Genomic DNA, 19,889 nt, shown 5'->3' with positions numbered 1-19,889 from the left:
CTGTGAGGTGAAAGCACAACAGCCTCCTGTGCAGCTGCTGCCCCACACAGCAGCCCGGACAGTGCGGAGCAGAACCCCACAGGCAGAAGCCATGTTCTCTAGGCCTCAGCAATGAAGGGGAGGCAGTTAAGCTGTGAGCAGGACTGCTGATGGAAACTCCACTGAGCACTGTCATGTCTAAAGCGTTGCTCAAACGCCCACACTTCTCACCTTCTCACCAGGCTTGGAAGACGGTTGCAATTTCTCATAATCCTTCTTTGTCTCCAAGATCTTCTTCACGAGCCCACCTGCCAGAAATCAGCAGTTTTTAGTTACAGCTCAGTGTCTACCCCAAGAAGCTACTTACTAGTCTTGACTCTCATTGGAAAGATAGAGAAATGCTGGCTCTTTCCCTATCAGAACGCTATGATAAGACAGGCCAGGTGCCACCTGCTGATGGGAGGCTAGTCACAAAGTGTCGCAGGAAGGATTTTGTAAACAAACAGATCTTCTGCTAAAAAGAAATTTATATTAACACCCCAGAATGTGACTGCCCACTGCAAACAGAGCATGCGAATGGTTTCTCAGGGCTGAGGCATCTTCTAGATTGGGCAAGAATACTAAACTTCTTTTAGAATTCTCCATGGTATAAATAGCTTATGAAAATTCTTGTTTGTTTGTTGGGTTTGGTTTCTTTTTCGAGACAGGGTTTCTCTTCTGTGTAGCCCTGGCATCCTGGAACTCAATTTGTAGACCAGGCTGGCCTTGAACCCGCCCAAGTGCTGGGATTAAAGGTGTGCGCCACCATGCCCGGCTGAAAAAAATCATTTTCTTAAAACTACTGCTTGATAGCATTTTGTAGGCTGCTGGGGTGATGCTATCAAGAGCAAAACAGAGCTATGGCCCCTGTGAGCTACAATAATGACCAGTGTGGGATGATACACGCCTGGGTGCGACAGTGGCACAAATGACCAGTGTGGGATGATACACGCCTGGGTGCGACAGTGGCACAAATGTTAGAGGTAACCGGCCACTTTCTGATTGAATTTAAGAGCCATCCCACAGAAGGAAACTCAAACACAGCACTGTAAATCTGACCAAAAGTCTAAGGTTGAGGAGCTCATCAGCTCCAGGAGAGCCCTTCTGTTCTACTAAGTGGACATAGCATCCAGCTGCTCTCTAACTCGGCACCTGTCCACCCGCTGATTAGCACTGCCCTCAGACCTCACCAGAGAAGCTTCTTTGTGCAGTCGGTTGTGATTTAGTGTGCTAACTCACAACTGAGCAAAGCACAGACAATAAGTGTCAACAGCAAGCTCAGCCACAAACGGGACATCTATGTGGCACCCCTCACCTGCCTTCCAAGGCTTAGGAACTGTAGTGGAAACAACAAAGCTGTAAGAGCCGGAGCCAAGGGAGGAATGGAGGGCAGCTGCCTGCTGGGCATGGCAAGGTTCTGCACTCATGAACTCTGTAGCGGCTGTGTCTGCCTGCACACGGGCAGTCGGCGTTCTAACACCAGCTACCCTCTTATGAGCCCTCACCCATGACTGAGACCTATGGATAGCCAATGGCTTTAGGGGAAGGAGACAAGTTCTTAAGGGTGTGGCTCCTGCTAGGTCAATTGTGCCCCAGTGGATGGCCCTAGCCCATACCCAGGAATATACAGGCAGCACAACTGAAGTGGACAGATTGTTAGTTTGTTTGGTTGTTTCTTGTTTGTTTTAAAAAATAAATAAATAAAAGAGACAAAATTCTGAGGAAGTGAGGACAAATTGGGTAGATCTGGGAAAGGCTGCAGGAGGACATAACTATGATCAAAATATATCCCATAAAATCTTCAAAGAGCAAATTAGTATACTTAAAAGTGTCTTCTACCCAAACATGCCTCAGTGAGACAGACAGACAGATAGACAGAGACACTCTCCCTCTCTGTCTCTCTCTCTCTCTCTGTCTCTCTCTCTCTAAATGGAATCATTACTTTTATTTTTACCTGCACCTATGGGGAGGGGAGGATAAGGTGAAAGAATAGGGGCTGAGTCTTACATCTCAGCGCTGGGTGGGGTAGGACGCACTTATAATCTTAGCATTCACAAGGCAGAGGCAAGAGGATGGCCAAAAGTGGGTCTCCACAGTGAGTCCTAAGCCAGCCAGAGCCATACAATGGGACCTTGCCTCAAACAACAACAGCAACATAAAAACTTACACATCTTAACACAGTTAGTTGTGTACATTTAACCTTAAAGCCACAGGAATACTTACATGAATAAAAACTAAAACTGAGTTGGGTGTAGTAGTACATGCCTGTAATTCCAGTGTTTAAGAGCTGATGTAGGAGGATTGAGAGTTCCAGGCAGCCTGGGCTATATAGCAACCTCTGTTCTCAAGAAAATGTGTATGTGAATGTGTGTACACAGGCGTTGATGCCACTGTGACTAGAGCCCGTACTAATCTCAGACCCTGCAGCTCCCTCCAGGGCCACATGGTGGCAGCAGCAGTATCCCCCTTAGAACACAGCTGGTGTATAGATAGGCACAGGATGAGCATGGGCATCTTCTAGAGCACTTGCAAAGAGGCCAGATACACATGCACACGTGCACTCATGTACACTCACCGTGATTCTCCTCATCCTCCAGGTCCCCTGCTGACACCTGAGCAAAAAAAGGGGAAAGATAAGGTATGTTGAACTTTCAAAGACGGATGGATGGATGGATGGATGGATGGATGGATAAAAACTGTATGTACATAAACTGAAAAGCTCTGGTAAACTAACCATTTCAATTTCTGAGATTTCTGCCAGCTGAGGGGCAGCTTCCACCACAAACTGCTCATCATCCTCATTGTCAGAATTCTGTGAGTCGATGATCACATTGGAGACAGTTTTACCACTTCCTGACCTGAGCAAGGAGAGAGTTGTGCAGATTAAAAGGGGCCCATCAGCCACCAGCTGCCATCAGCCCACGCGGCTGGAAACATCACAGTTATCAGAGAGGAGGTGAACTGCCATCGCCCCGGACAGGTGACGGGAAGCCTCAGTGAACAGCAGGGACAGAGAGAATATCACCGTCCACACAACAGCCTCCATGATGCCGAGCTCTAGGCCACCCCAAGCCTCTACCCCAGCCTTGCTGGACCTTCTGCTTCACAAGGCTCTAACATAGACCAAGGGTGACACAGGTGGCCCCGCAGGCCACGATGGTCCAGGACCTCACTTCTTTACTGGGCAGTATCTCTAGGCCCAGGCATCATATCCAACACCTCTGGGGGTGTTCAGCTTTGGGTACCTTTTGTTAAACAAAGAGGTCAGGGAAACGCAGCCCAACCAGGGGCCCATGCATTCTGAGGTGTCTTGTATATGAACACACATCATGTCTCCCTTTTGCCTGTCTGGAATGTATGCTGCTGTGTGGTTTAAGGCAATGATCTAAGCCCACTTTTCTTCAAAATCAACTTTCCCAGCATTACCTGTTGGGCGAACCCTGCTGTTTGAGGTTGTAATCCTCTTAGTCTGGATAGCCATTCTGAGCTTGATGGAGGACTCCCTCTCCCTCTCCCCAGCAGGGCCTCCAGCTCTCTGCGTGACTCCATCTGGAGAGTGTCTTTATGCATAGATGCCCCTAACCACACTTGACATATGGCCCTTGCTTGACATAGCTGCCTGCTAGCTCTCCTCTCCCTGCACCTATAGGATAATTAGGTACTGGGTTCCTAGTCATATTATAGGAGGGTGCTGTCGAATGCAAATCAAGCATCCTTAAAGTGCCTAATTTCAACCAATTATGTACACCTATCCTGGAAGCCTCACCCACTCCCCAAGGACTATATAGCTGTTGTTCTCCCTGAGTAAAGCTGTACCAGCTCCCTGAAGTGGTTCCCAGAGTGGTCGATCTCCATCGTGCTCACAGCCTTCTAAGCTCGGTGCCTCGCCTTCTGCTCCTTCTGCCGTCGTGGGCTGGTGGCCAACAGCCTCCCAGGTTAGAGAACCATACTACCTACTACACCGCCACCCAGCCTAAGACCCCAGCATCCCGTGGCCCACACACTAGAGAACACGGGTCCAGTGTCACTAGAACCTCCTGGCCAGGCAGCCTCACCTGTCTCCTGCCAGTGTCTCGGTACTCTCTTGTCGTTTGACCCTGGGAGGTGCTGGCCGTGCACTCCCAGGCCGAGGTAGTCTTCTAAGTAAGTATTGGAAGAAAGAAACAGGATATGAAACACACACACATTTCAAAGTGGATAAAATAAAAACCCAGGTCGACATCAGTACTCAGACACTCTGCACGGGGATATGAACTCCCACTAACAGAGCAGAGTTGCCATTCATCAGAGCATGACAGCCCTTCGTCGTTACTAGAAACTGTACCCAAACTGCTACAATGCTCTGAGTATGGTCATGTAGCTCAGGTACAAGGAAACAATAGTTTTCACTCACTTTGTACAAATAATCCCTTATGCGTTAGCACAGGTGTAGAGTGGGCAGCAGATACTGAGGCAGGAAGTACCACAGTTTGTCCTGGAGTGACCGCACTCCCAGGCACTGGGGAAGGACACACCTGAGGGTGGAGGAAAGCTCACTGGGGACTTCTGCATTCTCTGACACCTCGGGCTTATCTTGGCCAATAGGTCCAGCTTCTCCTTCTGAACAGATGACGATCCAATCAGCAATTCGAAAAGAATCCAATAGTAATAAAAAATAAGTTTACTCAAATAATAAATACCAACTAATTCAAATATAAATTTGAAAAGGCATCAACCAAATGATTTCAAACTTAAATGAACTCTTATCATCCATCACTGATAAAGTTAAAACAGAAGGATGTCTCACATCTAAATGTGGGCATCTGGGGACATGGGCACACCCAAGCTCTGTTAATGCAAACCGGCCAACTCATCCAAGAATAAAGGGTGCATGGATCCAGTCAGCAACTTAACCTAAAAGAACTGAACCTAAGAAAAACAATGGCACACCTGAGAGACAGGAGTGACAATCGCGCATCAAAGTACAATGCACTCACATACTGAACTCCTCACTCAAACATCTACCACACAGCGCAGTGGCGATCTCACACCCCCTCACACTCAACATGTAGACCCAGAAGTGTGTGTGGTTCAGTCACATTCACATGTGTGGGCCTAGAGTGTGTATGGTCCAATCACACTCACATGTGTGGACCTAGAGTGTGTATGGTTCAGTCACACTCACATGTGAGAGTGTGTATGGTTCAGTCACACTCACACATGTGGACCCAGAAGTGTGTGTGGTTCAGTTATAAACAATTCAATCACCAAGTGCCTTTCATTTTGTTACCCTGGTCTGTATTTCTAAATTACCTATACTAGATGCTCTATGCTTTTTATAGTCAGTACATAATTTTGGTTTTGTTTATGAGACAAAGACTTGCAATGCAGCCCTGACTAGCCTGGATCCCTCTACAGACTAGGGTGGCCTCAGACCGCCTACAGCCTCCATCTCCCGAGTGCGGAGATTAAAAGTGTGCAGCCATCTGGCTGAGACAGTCTTTTCACTTTAATATAAAGGTTAAACTAGCAAGTCACAAGTCCACACTGCTAAGACAATGGAATTTATTCTACTATTTAAAGTAAAAGAAATTTATACTTCAGAAAACACTGAAGATAAATTAGAATTTGGACACTAATAATAAATATTATTTACTAGGAAGAACCCTGAATGTGGCCTTTTTGAGATTAAAAAACAAACATGTATAACCACATACAAGATTGAAACTTACAGCACAGCAAATTAATATAAATCATATGGCGTATTTCCTTAAAGGACTTTCACTAGTACATTTTGAAGCACAGAAGTGAGAGTCTGTGTTGACATGCGCACAAACATGAACATACCAATCGCATCTGAACTGCTCTTACCTGCGTCACTGGGGGAGTCGCCTAGAAAAGAAAAGCATCAGAAACTTAGCCTTTATGTGAGAGAACCCCAGCACAGTGAGTCACCAAACAGAGAAAATAAGCCTGAAATACCTGGGAACTGCTAGGGACAGGGACCCTCTGGGCACTTCTCTAGCACCTCACCAGCAGTCTGTTATGGTCAACCAGAAGTAAACACTGCACATTAAAACAAGAATGTGGCTGGGCAGTAGTGGCGCATGCCTCTGATCTGATCTCTTGAGTTGGGGACCAGCCTGGTTTACAAAGTGAGTTCTAGGACAGCCAAAAAACAAAAACAAAAAGGGAAGGAAGGAAGGCAGGAAGGAAAGAGAGACAGAGACACCAGGGAAAAGAAAAAGAAAAGAGGACTGTGAAGAAGTATGCCACAGAGCTAAGTGAAGCAAATACGAAGTCACAAAGCCATGAGAGGCTGGTGTGACAGCTGCAGGCAGCAGGAGCAGCTCAGCCCACCTAACTGGCAATGCATCTCCATCAGCTTCCGGGACCTAGGGTCCTTTCTCTTCAAGTGCTGCACTGTGCACAAACACAGCGCATTCAGTCAAAAGTGCCTCAGGGTGAACTCAAGGCCGAAGCTGTGGGCTTGGGAATGCTGGGGTGGCAGAGTTTGCCAAACATCCATAAGTCCACTGGGTTCCAACCACAGCACCACCACATGACAAAAACAAAGACACATAATCCTCGTGACACACTTAACATCCAGGAACACGTTTACATAAGGCCAACATGGTGAGGGGTGGGGCACCTTGCTGGGGAGAGCAATACATGTTCACATATGCCCATCTCCACACAAGAGCAGCCTTGCCCTCAAAGCATCGCAGTACCCCACATGTGGACACAGGGGTGTTGACCACTCACAGCTGATCCCACAGGACATCTCGTGAGTGCCAGAGCAGAGCTCCTAGACAGGGCAATGGGGGCTGGCAAGAGCTCTTGGGGCCACAGAAAGGATCATTTCTCTGCAGCCACCAGGAGACCCCAATGTCACAGCACAGCATGGGGTGGTCAGGAACTAGACAGAAAGGCAGTATGAAACTCAGGGGACCAGAGACAGCAGTGAGGAGCAAAACAGTGCTCTCAGCAACAGGCACAAAGGACCCTGCTCAATCCAGAAATAGGGAGCATGGCATCCTCAGGTCCTTGCTTGCCCACGGACCTGCTGTCCCCCGCAGGCTGGGCTGGGCTCCATTTACCTCTACTCTGATCCTCAAGCCTTAAGTAACACATGTGTGGAATCTGATATAATCTATGTCACTGCTACCGTAACTAGCACCTTTTCCCACTGCTCTACCTTGAAGCCAAGCCTCCTTAACAAGACCACATGAGGTCTGGAAGGACCTAGCTGGGCCTCTCCTCTTCCCAGCCCACATCTTGCTTCTCATGCTCCTGCCTCACCACGCCAGCCAACTCAGCACTGCCTAGCTCTGCGCTTCACTGGGGCATCCTGTGGGGAAGGCTGGCAGGCTCTCCCGCTTCACGGGGGCATCCTGTGGGGAAGGCTGGCAGGCTCTCCCGCTTCACGGGGGCATCCTGTGGGGAAGGCTGGCAGGCTCTCCTGCTTCACTGGGGCATCCTGTGGGGAAGGCTGGCAGGCTCTCCTGCTTCACTGGGGCATCCTGTGGGGAAGGCTGGCAGGCTCTCCTGCTTCACTGGGGCATCCTGTGGGGAAGGCTGGCAGGCTCTCCTGCTTCACTGGGGCATCCTGTAGGGAAGGCTGGCAGGCTCTCCCGCTTCCCAGGTTGCTCTCAAATATTCTGTACTGAAACTAGTTGACAAACACCATCCCACATCGGGCTGCACCTGGCAGCACAAGGTTGGCCTGCTGGAAGCTCCCAGGCTTCAAGAACAGGCTGGGGGTGGGGGTGGGGTCTGCCATAGTCCTTTGTAAGCTGAGAAGAGGCTGAAAAGTGTGCACCTGGAGACTGGAGGCACCACAGACAGAGGGTCAGGCAGCAATGCCATTTTTGGCTATCTAAAGTCCTCTGAACAAGGTTTGCAGGGCTCTGAGCAGTGGCCCTGGAGCATATTTCAGAGATGGTTTGTGACACACACACCCCAAAGTCACAAATGCCACCATTTCATACTCGGACATACTGTCTTGCCAGTGCTACCAAGCAATGGTCTTAGCTTATGGGAAAGACGGAAATGAGTCCCTTGGCAACTCAGGTACACTCAGCCCCCAGCTGCTCTCTGAGGGGACACTGGGGCCTGGCACCTTCCTCCAGGCTGCTCTGTTTCCTCCCCCCAAGAGGTGTGAAGGGGTCACTCTTACCTTTTGGTTTTCCTGCTGCCTCTGGCTCAGTGATCTCCCGCCACAGACAAGAGGAGTTATCATCTGAAATACTAGGTCAGTTAGTGTTGGCCTCTCAGGTCCTGACATAAAGAGTTCAAAGCTGGGCATAAGACTGCACCCTGAGGGCTAACTGTGACTCTGAGGCACACTGCCACACTGTCATGTGCCAAGGATGACAAGGATAGCTTTTGAGAACGTGTGGCTCTAAGACAAGAGGAGAGCACCAAAAGCCAAGCTGGGACCTCAGGCCTCCTAGGATTGGGGAACTCTCAAGTCTGACAGACTGGCCCCACAGCGTCATTCCTAGAACCACTTACACCAGCTCCCACCAGCCAGGCCTGAGAGCCAAGCTCCACTTAGGTGACACACCAGGAAAGAAAGAGAAAAGGGGCAATGCTTTTGTTGTGGTACATGTCCATCAACACGTTAAAGAGTCCCAAATACTTTCTGCTGGTTACTAATGCCCAAGCCTCAAAAATGGAAAAAAGTTCAGAGTGTGTGGAAAATAAAATTCTCCCAATATTAAAAGCAAAAGGGGGAAAGAGGTACTCACAGGACAGGCTACGCACGGCAGCGGGCCCAACTCTGGAAGTGACTCAAGGGCCCAGGGAAAATAACAGTGGAAAGCAGTCTGTTTCCCAAAACGCAACTGTGTAATTTCTTAAAACCAGTCAAACAGTTCACACCTGGAGCTGGAGAGATGGCTCAGCAGTTAAGAGCACTGACTGTTCTTCCAGAGGACCGGAGTTCAAATCCCAGCCCCATATGGCAGCTGACAACTGTCTGTAACTCCAGAATCTAACACCATCAAACAGACATTCATGCAGGCAAACCACCAAAGCACATAAAATAAAAATAAATAAAAACCAAAAGCAAAACTAGCACTGGCCTCATAGTTAACTAAGTACTGCAAATGTTTTATAACACACAACCAAAGACTGAGCACAAAATGCTAAGATGTGCAGCAAGCCAATTCAGCAGTTGTGGACTGCCAACAGCACAAGAATCACAAAGTCCAAGCCGACTCTTTAGCCTTCAAAATTGTCAAGCATTTCTGTTCTACAAAAGTTAGCATCATCACGAGAAGTGTAAACACGCCCCTGTCTGTCTGTGGGTGTGCCTGCCTTTGAGTTTATTGATTTGGGGGATGATGTGGGGTTCCAACCAAAGCCAGGTCCAGCACTTACCTACCAGCACTGCAACACCTACCACTGAGCTATATACCTCTTTGCTCAGGTTCTTTCATACAACTTTACCCTTCTCAAGACTATTATAAGATAGTTTGTAGCCAGGCATGGTGGCGCACGCCTTTAATCCCAGCACTTGGGAGGCAGAGGCAGGTGGATCGCTATGAGTTCGAGGCCAGCCTGGTCTACAGAGTGAGTCCAGGACAGTCAGGGTTACATAAAGAAACCCTGTCTTGAAAAACTAAAAAAAAAAAAAAAACAACTTAAAAAAAAAAGAAAAAAAGATAGTTTGTTTTATCCCAGGTTGCCCCTGAACTCTACATGTAGCCAAGGCTGGTCTTGAAGCCCAGATCCTCCTGCCTCCCCCACCAAGTGATGGGATCATAAGCATTCACCATTATGCTTGGCTTCTCTTTGTATTTTTTAATTTGATTTCACTCTTTGGGTGTGGGGATGTGCTCCATGAGTGTGGGCAAGCACGTGGAAGCCAGAGGCAATGTTATGGAGTCAGTTCTCCCACCTGGACCCGGGTCCTGAGGGCTAAACTCCAGTCCGGATTACACAGCTAGCACTTTAACCCAAGTCACACTCTCCAATATCTGAAGCAGTCTTTTTGACTCAGGTATTGTGTTGGTGATTTGCGTAGATGTTAGCCACCTAGGCAGGGCTGCTGCTAAATCTGACTGCATAACCACATTTTCAAAGAGCGGAAAACAGTTTTTAAATAATTAGAGCATGGCTTGGATTTTAAATAATCAGAATAATTCTGTGCAATGTGGCTATGTCAGAGAATTTCTAGTTGGTATTGGATTTGGGGGCTGCCAGCTGAAGTGTCTATAGAAAATTATCAGATGTTTTTCTCATACATTGCAAGCATTCCTAAAAATCCACAGCTGAGGCAAAGCAGTGTAGATGTCTCAAACTTTACACAAGGCCAGGACACTGGGGAACTGCACTGTTGTGCTTTGCTGTATTTTTGATAATAGCAATAAAACAAAATGAGTGAGGTAAAGTGAACAAAATAAAATGGTGGATTAATGCACCAGAAAAGGCAGGAAATGTCCAACTAGAGACCAGCATGCATGCTGCAAGAAGGCAGGTGTCTATGGGTTGAGAAGTCATGGGTGGACTGTTGATACACCTGAAAAAGTAAAATGGTAACAAAACCCACACACTCTCTTCTGGCAACCCACAGTAGCACCTGTCATGGGCAGGACTGGCCAGCCAGCAGATGGCTGCTTTCTTGGAAAACACAGGCCAGGCATGATGGTGTAAATCTGCCAATCCTGCAGGTAGGGGCAGGGGATCTTACGTCCACAGCCAGCCTGGGCTGCATGGTGACACCCTATCGCAAATAGAAAAAGAAAAGGACAGGTCCTTCTCTGAAGACTAGAACTAGAAATGGAAGGCTGTCACAGGGAAAGGACACTTCAGCTGACACAGGACAATGGATCTGGAAATCATACTCAGGCAAGACACTGAAGAAGTGCCAGCTGCTGGCAAATTCTCAATTCCAAAAGAATCGTGCTAAAAGACAATGCTAGTGGCTGGACCGCAGCAGGCAGGTAACATGGACTAGCTCCTGGCTGAGGCCTGTGCAGTAGCAGGACACAGCGGCAGGGTAAGGGGAGAGGTGCCTGGGGCACTCCTGAGCCAGGGCTGTGCTCCTAACGACTGTAATCTAAACCCACAGTATCAGCCCTTCTACCCAGTCACCCCACTAGGGGGCACTCTGTTCACCCTACCTGGGGGTATTGGGGTTCACTGTAATCTACAGAACACTCAGTAGTACGTGCTTCTTAAGGACAGAACTTATGTTTTCACACCTGTAGATATGATTTATAAACTGCTCAACATAAACCTAGGAATGGTTTAAACTTATTTTAAATCAGTGGTTCCACTGGGCTGTCAGTTTGCGCTCACTCTCAGAGCAGGAATCTCCAGATCCACATGCAGTGGGGAGCACAGTGGCTCAAGAACACAGCTCAGGCAAGTGCCTGAAAGCCTGCTCCGGGCCAGGGGGGTAAGCAGGAGAGAAGCAATCATCTGCTGGTCCAAACAGGCAAGACTCCCCCCTAGCTCTCACAACCAACTCTATAGATGGGATCCCCAAAATAAAACACACTCTAGGAGACACTTAGTGCAGACCTCTGCCCTCCACATGCACACACAGAGACCATACATGAAAAAAAGGAAAACAAACTGTATAAAGTCCAGCAGATACAAGATAAGTTAAGCCCACAAGAATTTTATCTTCTCCTAAAAATCAACATGGGCATCACATTTTTCCTTGAGTGTAACTCAAGGGTTCTCTTTCTTTCTTTCTTTCTTAAGATTTATTTATTATACAGTGCTCTGCCTGCAGGTACACCTGCATGCCAGAAGAGGGCACCAGATCTCATTATAAATGGCTGTGAGCCACCATGTGGTGGCTGGGAATTGAACTCAGGACCTTTGGAAGAACAGCCAGTGCTCTTAACCTCTTAGCCATCTCTACAGCCCAAGGGTTCTATTTCTAAAGAGTGTTCTGTAAAGTCTCAGGAAAGTGCCTGGCAGTAAAGGTGACCCTGCACACTTCTTTTCCTCTCCTGCTTTAACTGTACTAAGTGTCACAACTTAGGCCTTACAAAATGTCTTTATATTTTAAGAGTTTCATGTGTTCATGTGTGTCTGTGTAGGTCACGGCACACATGCTGAGGTCAGAGGACAACTTGTGGGAGTCAGTTTTCTCTTTCTACAGTGTGGGTTCCAGGCATCAAACTCAGGTTGCCAGGACTGGCCGAAGGCATCTTTTTACCTGCTGAGCCTCTCACTGACCCCTTTTTAAAGCCTTATTGGAAGAGAATTCAGAATGAGACAAGGTAAAGCCAATGGGATGGAGAAACGTGGCTCCACTATGAGGCTGTCCAGGTTGCCTTATTAGTATCAAGAGGAACAAAATGTCTTGACTCACACCTTACATGTCATATGTACGCTGTACCTGTCTAACATGTAATGTACTTATTATGTACATGCAATATACAGAAAGGCAAAAGGAATGGCACACACCTGTAATCCCAGCATATGAGATGCTGAGGCAGGAGGATCACTGTGAGTTAGAGACCAGCTTGCGCTATAGAATGAGATGTTCTTTCAATAAAATAAAATAAAATAAAAATAAATTTAAAAAAAAGGAAAAGAAAGGAAGAAAGGAGGGAAAGAAAAGGGAGTGAGGAGGTTTAAAGATTTACTTCAAGCTCACGTAGTAAAATTATCACATACTTCAGCAAATTAAATCAAACTAAACAGTAAGTCATATGGATCCTCATTATAAAGAGAAAATTATGGTAAGCATTAAAGTGCTTGGGATAAAAATAACCCATAGTGGGGCTGGAGAGATGGCTCAGCAGTTAAGAGCACTGTCTGCTCTTCCAGAGGTCCTGAGTTCAAGTGACAGCAACTACATGGTGGCTCACAGCCATCTATAATGTGATCTAATGTCCTCTTCTGGCCTGCAGGTATACATGCAAATAGAGCACTCATATACATAAAATACAATATATATTCTATTATCAAAATTGTGAAGAATTTAAGTTGAAAGATAGCTTCTCTCTTACCAGCAATGCTGCCACGGACTATTTCATAGCGTAACTGTGGGGAGTCAGATTGAAGGTGTATTTCTCTTACCTATTTCTGACGTTGTCGGTTCCTGATCTGGCTCGTCATTTAGTCCCGACACTATGGAGTCTAAAATCTTAGCTGAAATATTATCCTCTTTCCTTCCTGACACAAAACAGTTAACAGTAGATTAAAATGCTATAAGGAGTTTGGTATTTGGGCTGCTTTAGTTAGGGTTTATGGGTCTACTACCAGGGTCACCAACGATCGCCTTGTCCACTCAGGGCTGGAGTCTCAGCTGCCCCAGGACACCCCTCAGAAGACTGGACAGGATGCCCTCCTCCTCTCTAAACTTGTCCTTCCTTTGATGTCAGGTCACCCTCTCCAACTCTCCTCTAAATCGCCCATCTTCCATTCTGAGTCTCGTCAGGCTCTCTGCTCCTCCACACCCCCGGGTTCACGACCATCTAAAGGGCACGCTGGCCATCACTGCAGGGTACGGGCACTCACCTGTGCCCTCACCTCCTGTTTCCATGACTCCCTCACCACAGCCTAAACAGCCCATAGTCTAGTATACATATACACACACCTCCCACTTGCCTCAGACATCTCAAACGTGACTGTCCCAGAGTTCTGGGCACTGTCACCTGACCCACCAACCAGCACTTCTGCCTCAAGTCTGCCAGAGAGTCCGACCCTCTGAGTCCTTTCTTTCTAACTAGAGGCATCCAATCCATCATCTGCACTGCCAAATCTACCTTAACTCTCACCTGCTCCCATCATGGCTCTGGGGCTGAGCCACCATTATTTGTCACCTTCACTCACTATCATCTCTCAATGCTATAAGCTCCTCGATGTCTTTCAGCCTCCATGCCCACCCTCCAGAGCCAAACTTCATCTCTACCCTGTGAAAACTCCATCACAGCTTTCTGCTCCTACCTGCAGTCAGCACAGCTGACTGTGCAGCTCATATGGGACCTTTTCCAACCACTGTCCCCTTCTCCACTCTAGTCTAAAGCTGGGTTTCTGTCATGCATACAAGCAAGCCTGCAGCAGCTCATGGTCTCTCCTCAGGGCCTGCTATGGGGCCTCCTTCCCCCAGGCAGCTCTAAACAGAGGCTCAGTGAGGCTCTTCTTGCCTGAGTCTCTCACTCCTGCTCCTCTTGCGTTCATTTTCCTTCAGAAGAACTATTGCTAACACAGGTTTGCACTCCAGTAGTCTCTTTATACTTTGAATTCTGTCCAAGAGAGAAAGGAAAGTTCAAACGGCTAACCTCAGTCCACGGCTGACTTAGAGCAGGTCAGGTAGGTCACTGGGCAGCCCTGGCCAAGCCCACAGTCCTGCCCCATACACTGTAGCCTGGGGAGACACTCTGGGGCTGAGGCCTGAGGTCATGTAGGAGCAAGCCCTGAGTGGCCACCCCCCATGGTCAGAGATCACCCAGAAGCAAAGGGCCAGACAATGGCTAGTTCCACTCACGGATACTCACTCTCCAGCCTCACTACTGCTCACGAGATCTCACCACCGCTCACGAGATCTCACCACCGCTCACGAGATCTCACCACACTGTGTCATGCTATGGTCCTTCTCAGCTTTACGATAGGAAGCAATGTTATGTTCTTTTTCAGGGAAAAGGCTATATTCACTGGCTCTAAGTCTCTTCTTTCTGACATCAAATTACACAATGGAATTAACTGTTAAACTCACAAATGCTACAGTTGCCAAGCAAGTAAACTACAAGGAACTCAGCAGCTCTGATATAATGAACTGCTTCTGAGCGAGTTCAGTACTGGGTTGCCATGTAAGTCTCTTCAGTGCTACACTGATTCCAGGGGGCCCTTCACATGTGCCCGAATCCCTTGCTCTTTGTGGTGGCCACAAGGCTCATGCGGTGAACCAAACACCCAAGCCCTGTGTCCTGGGTGGCTCTGAGTCAGGACATTTGTTCAAATGATGACACGCTCAAGAAAAGTAGACTGTCTTCTGCAGTACCAGCCTTGCTGAGGGAAGGGTCTCTGGTAAGCCAGTGCCTGGCCAGTGAGACTGCTGCCAGTTAGTGACCTTACAGTCATAACTCCTACGAGGCCCTGATGGCAAATTCTCTTGGGATCATAGAAAAGAGTAAACACAGAGAAGGGCAAGGAAGAGGGAAAGAGAGACAGCGTCACAAAAAGCACTAAGCAGCTACAGACTAGCAAGTGTTAGAAAGCAAGGGCACGATGACGCGTGCCTGTGACCTCAGGAGGTTGAGACTGCCTGCTGGACTACAAAGTGTGTTTGAAGTCAGCTGCATAGTAAGACTGTCTCAAACAAAACCACCAAGAAAAAGCAGAGTGAGGACGGAAAAAAGACTCCCCAAAATAAAATTAAAACAACACAAGGTATGGACAATCACCTCAACTAACAAACAACCCAGCACACCATACACAGAACCGACCAACTTCCTGAATTATGGAAGACATAGCTAACACGTCACGAAACCTGACGACTCGGGCTGCTTACTTTATGGGAGTGGGGTGTGAGTGATAAAGGGATTTTTTTTTCTAATTATCTGAAAGAAAATAAATAAAGCACCGCAGACACACCTTTAATATGCACACCACATCCCTGCACTCAGGAGACAGGCAGAGGAGTCTCTGAGTTCAAGGTCAGCCACGGCTAGACAGCGAGACTTTGTCTCCAAAAACAAAACAAAACAGCAATTTAAATAAAACGTCTTTTACAAGAGCAATGGCAGGAGGCAGGTAGTTAACAGAAGACATGGGGTCCCACAGGCCAAAGAAGAGCAGTTAGCCAGGTTCTGTCCTCAGCAATCCAGAGCCTCCTCAGCTTACACCACCAATTGAAGTAAGGGATTCATTGAAAAGAACAAATAATAAAAATATCTGATAAAACACATCCTCATATCTCAAATCTATAGACATATCACCAAAGCCTATAAGTAGCTAAAATATTAAGCACTCAGGCAAGTCAGAAACCAAACCCAGTGAAACAGAGCTAAGAAACCAGGGAACGTTTAAACACTGCAAACATCCTAACAAGGCGTGCGTGAAAATGTGCACACCACTGGAGCCCACAGGAGTCAGGCCGGGGAAACAGGCACATCAGAGCCAACAAAAAGCCAGCAACACGGGGAAAACGGAGTCTCACTAGGAACTGCATTCCTACCTGTACTTTAACATCTGGGAAGCTTTGAAGGACGGAGGGTGGGGTGGAGTTGGGGGTTAGGGGGAGGGGTTAGGGAGAGGGGTTAGGGGGAGGGGTGTCCATGGAGCCCTGTGACTAAGACCTAGCATCACTCTCGCCCTCCTGCCAGCAGTATTCCTTAGGGGCTCTCCCAAAGTTGGCACACACGGGAAAAGGGTTTATGGCACAAGATGTCACCACAGCATCAGATGCTGGGTGAGAGTCATGGCTGAAAGAAAAACCCCAACTGCCATATTCCTGTCGCTTATGACGTCACGGGTTAGAAAGAGGACTATTATTGCTCAGCCAAAGTCACTTGGCACTTCAGTGCAGTTACTAAGCCTCCAGCGCCAGCGGCTGTCCCAGGCTCCCCAGGGCTCTCCTGCCTGACTGCTGGTCTGCCAAGCATACCCAGGCCAGGCCTGTGAGCTCAGCTCTGATCAGGATTCCTTCTTTAAGGGCAGCAGCACCTGCTTGTGGGCTCTTAGTGTCCGATCTCCAAGAGTTTAAAATTCTTTCTGCCAGAGCGGAAGAGCCAGTGAGACTGAGATGGCTGACAAGTAATCTGACAAGGAAGTTCAAGCCATCTTTTAGATTTCAACAGGCTGGCTTGGCCTGGCTGGTACGCGCTTGCACGCATGCACAGCCCTCTGTGAACATGAGCAGAAACCACACTCTGCAGGTTCAGAGTCTACTCCTCCCCAGATGCGCCAATACTGTGCTTCCCAGGGTCTCCTCCTCCTACTCTCTGGCCAGACATGGAAAGGTCGGCCTACATCTTAACTACATGTACAAGCAGGTTTGCAGTACCTTCCAGAGAATTCTTAGATCGCCGTTTCGATGCCTTTATGGTCGAGGACCTGGATGCTCCCGAAGAAACCTCAGCCTTAAGGAAAAGAAGACAAAGAATTACTCAGCACCCTGCACATCAGCTCTGCTAGAACGTACTTCCCATGCTCCGCTGGGAGAGTGTGAACACGATGCATGCTTTGCCTTGAGGGTCCACACCAGCTCTGTGGCCACATCCTCAAGCCTGAGGTGAGAAGTAGAGCTCAGAGCTCCTGGCCCTGCAGTTAGATCTGTCTTTGCCACTTATAGTGAGCAACACTGTGAGATGCACCCAGGAGGAGCCTGTCCCTATGGCCTCCTGCTCAAGGACAAACAAGACACCACTGGCACTGTGCTATGGATAGGCCATTTCCTTACTGGCTCAGCACCTCACTGGCTGAGATGGCCGTGTTGGTCAACAGCACAGGATAGAGCACAGGGTTAAGGGTCACCATCTCCAACATGGCCCATCCCTGACCAAGATGTCACTACATGGTACATGACTGTGCTCAGTCACTGAAATGGAGTTGCACAGAACTCTGCAAGTCAAAAACTTCTAGAGTATTTAAAAAACAAAACAACAAACAAACAAACAAACAAACAATAGCCACGGGAACAGTCCTCTGCATTAATCCCTCCTTCTCTTTCTTCACTCCCTCTCTCCTGTCTTTCCCCAACCTCCCTCAATCACCCCCTTGCCTGGCACAGACTCCCATCCCCAAACAGCCCCATGGCCTCCCAGGCCTGCATCTTCTGGTTCTGAATACCTCAAGAAGAATTATGGAAGCTGACTTCAACTCTTCAATGGTCCCCCAATACTCATGATGGGTCCAGCCTCCCCAGAATGGCCCACAAAAGGATGGCGTCATGATTGGCTATAGGGACACACTGCAAGGTCCCAAATTCACCAGGCAGAGCTTAGACGGACACCTCCACCTGGCTCTCCCTGGAAGCCACCTCCACCCTCTCCCCCAGATGACCAACACACACTATGCTTGTCACCGGAAGGCTTGCATAAGCCTGGAATTGCCCACAGAAAACCATCCCGCCTGTCTGGCATATCATTGCATTTGCAACAGATTATCCACGAGGCAGCTCAGTGTAGGCCTACCACTCTTCTCCCAGCAGATGAGAGAGGACAGAGCATTCACAGCTATAATGCAAGTTAAAACTGACATCTCTTAAAACTGTCCTTGGGGGCGGGGCTGGGAGGATAGCTCAGTGGTTGCAAATGATCCTTCGTCTCAATTTGACACCTACATAGATCTGAAATCACCTCGGAAATGGGCTTCTGGGAATGTCTGTGAAATCATCTTGGATAGATTAACGAGACTGAAAGACACCCCGTTCCCACTGTTGGTAGCATTATTACCTTGGCTGAAAACCATGACCAGTTCCCCCAAGCTCCTGGCTATGTCCTCTCTGCTATGGTAGACTATGAGACAAATTAAACCCTTTCTCCCTCAAGTTGCTTTTGTCAGGGATTTTTATCACAGCAACAGAAAAAGGAACTAAACTGCCATGCAAGCCGAAGGACCTGAGTTTGGAACTCCAGAATCCGCACAAAAGCTGGACACATCGCACGAGTGTCTTAACTCCACTATTCCTACAGAGAGATGGGAGGTGAAGTCAAGAGACCCCAGGAAACTTGAACCAGCTAGTGCAGGGTACAAACCAGAAAAATAACAAAGACTCTGCCTCAAATAAGGTGAAAGCAGAGGACAAGATACCAAACACATCTTCCAACCTTCATACCATCATGGCAGACAAACAACTACATTTACACACACACACACACACACACACACACACACACACACACACAACAATACACACAACAAAAACAAACATACTGGCTTTTACTGTCACCTTGTCACAAACTAGAGAAACAAAAGAAGAAACCTCAGTTTAAGAACTGCCTTCAGCGGGGTGTACTGGCACACACCTGCAGTCCTAGCTCTCAGGGAGGCAGAAGCAGGCTGCTCTCTGAGTTTGAGATTAACCTGGTCTATAGAGCAAGAACCGGGAAAACTTTTCTCAAAAAAGAAAAGGGGAGAAAAAAGGAAAAGGAAAAGAAAGAAACTGTCTCCCTCAGCTGGCCTTGAGCATGTCTGTGGGGCGTCTTCTGGATGGCACTGTTATGGGCAGTACCATCTCTGCCAGGTGGGCAGGGACTACAGAACAGCTGACTGAGAGTGCAAATCAGTAAGCAGTGTTCCTTTACATCTCGGCTTCAGTTACTGCCCCAGGCTTCTGCAATAGGCTGTAATGTGGAAGAACAAGCAAGCCTTTACCTCTCCTAGGTTGATTTTGGTCAATGTTTTATCATGGCAACAGAAAAGCAAACACAGACAGACAGACAGACAGAGAGACAGACAGATAGGCTATTTTTTAAACTTTACCTCCATCTCTGCTTTGGCATCTTTGAAAGATCCATCTGACAACTTCTTAGACATCTCCCCTGAGCTTGCCAACTACAAAAAGAATTCTTTTTACACTTTAGAACTGTTAAAATCTGTAATATTATCAACAAAAGAAAACTACCAAGCTACAGTACATGCCACTGAGGAATAAACAAGACAATCTCTCACACAGGAGCACATCGCCACTCCGGGTCTGATAGCCATGTTATTCTGCCTAAAAGTCTCAAGAAAATTTCAGACCTAGAGATACCCTCAGGTAGGTAGGGCCTCTGAGGAAATCACACAGGATATCCATGATCCACAAGTGAGGGGAGGCGTGACCGTAACCCCGCTCCTGTCTTCTGAGTGTCTCCTGCTAATGAAGTAACTTCAGAAGGGAAGGACTCGTGTGGCAAAAGCGAAAACATTGTCAGGAACCACATGAGGACTGTAAATATCTCCATATTCCTTAAAGCAGCGCTCTGAAAGAC

The 19,889-nt window shown here is 47.8% G+C and overlaps 1 protein-coding gene across 6 annotated transcripts in view; it reads right to left on the bottom strand.

The window, feature by feature from the left end:
- TRAF3IP1 (TRAF3 interacting protein 1) overlaps positions 1–19,889 on the bottom strand; it is a 40,418-nt gene that overhangs the window by 10,027 nt on the left and 10,502 nt on the right. The window contains exons 6-15 of one of the 6 annotated variants that reach the window (XM_084779321.1): positions 19,399–19,470; positions 16,979–17,054; positions 13,051–13,146; positions 8,177–8,239; positions 5,869–5,889; positions 4,533–4,617; positions 4,074–4,157; positions 2,753–2,876; positions 2,594–2,630; positions 211–287 (exon numbers count right to left, since the gene is read on the bottom strand). In XM_084779321.1, the coding sequence (XP_084635447.1) occupies positions 211–287; positions 2,594–2,630; positions 2,753–2,876; positions 4,074–4,157; positions 4,533–4,617; positions 5,869–5,889; positions 8,177–8,239; positions 13,051–13,146; positions 16,979–17,054; positions 19,399–19,470 (735 nt within the window). The remainder of the gene's footprint in view (positions 1–210; positions 288–2,593; positions 2,631–2,752; positions 2,877–4,073; positions 4,158–4,532; positions 4,618–5,868; positions 5,890–8,176; positions 8,240–13,050; positions 13,147–16,978; positions 17,055–19,398; positions 19,471–19,889) is intronic. The other 5 variants (XM_084779323.1, XM_084779322.1, XM_084779324.1 and 2 more) reach the window with 5 other exon arrangements.

Source organism: Acomys minous (genome assembly GCF_964271855.1).
Source record: "Acomys minous genome assembly, chromosome: 4".
NCBI classification, from domain to species: Eukaryota; Metazoa; Chordata; class Mammalia; order Rodentia; family Muridae; genus Acomys; species Acomys minous.
The sequence above is the reverse complement of the archived record's forward strand: the minus strand, read 5'-3'. Positions and strand labels throughout refer to the sequence as shown.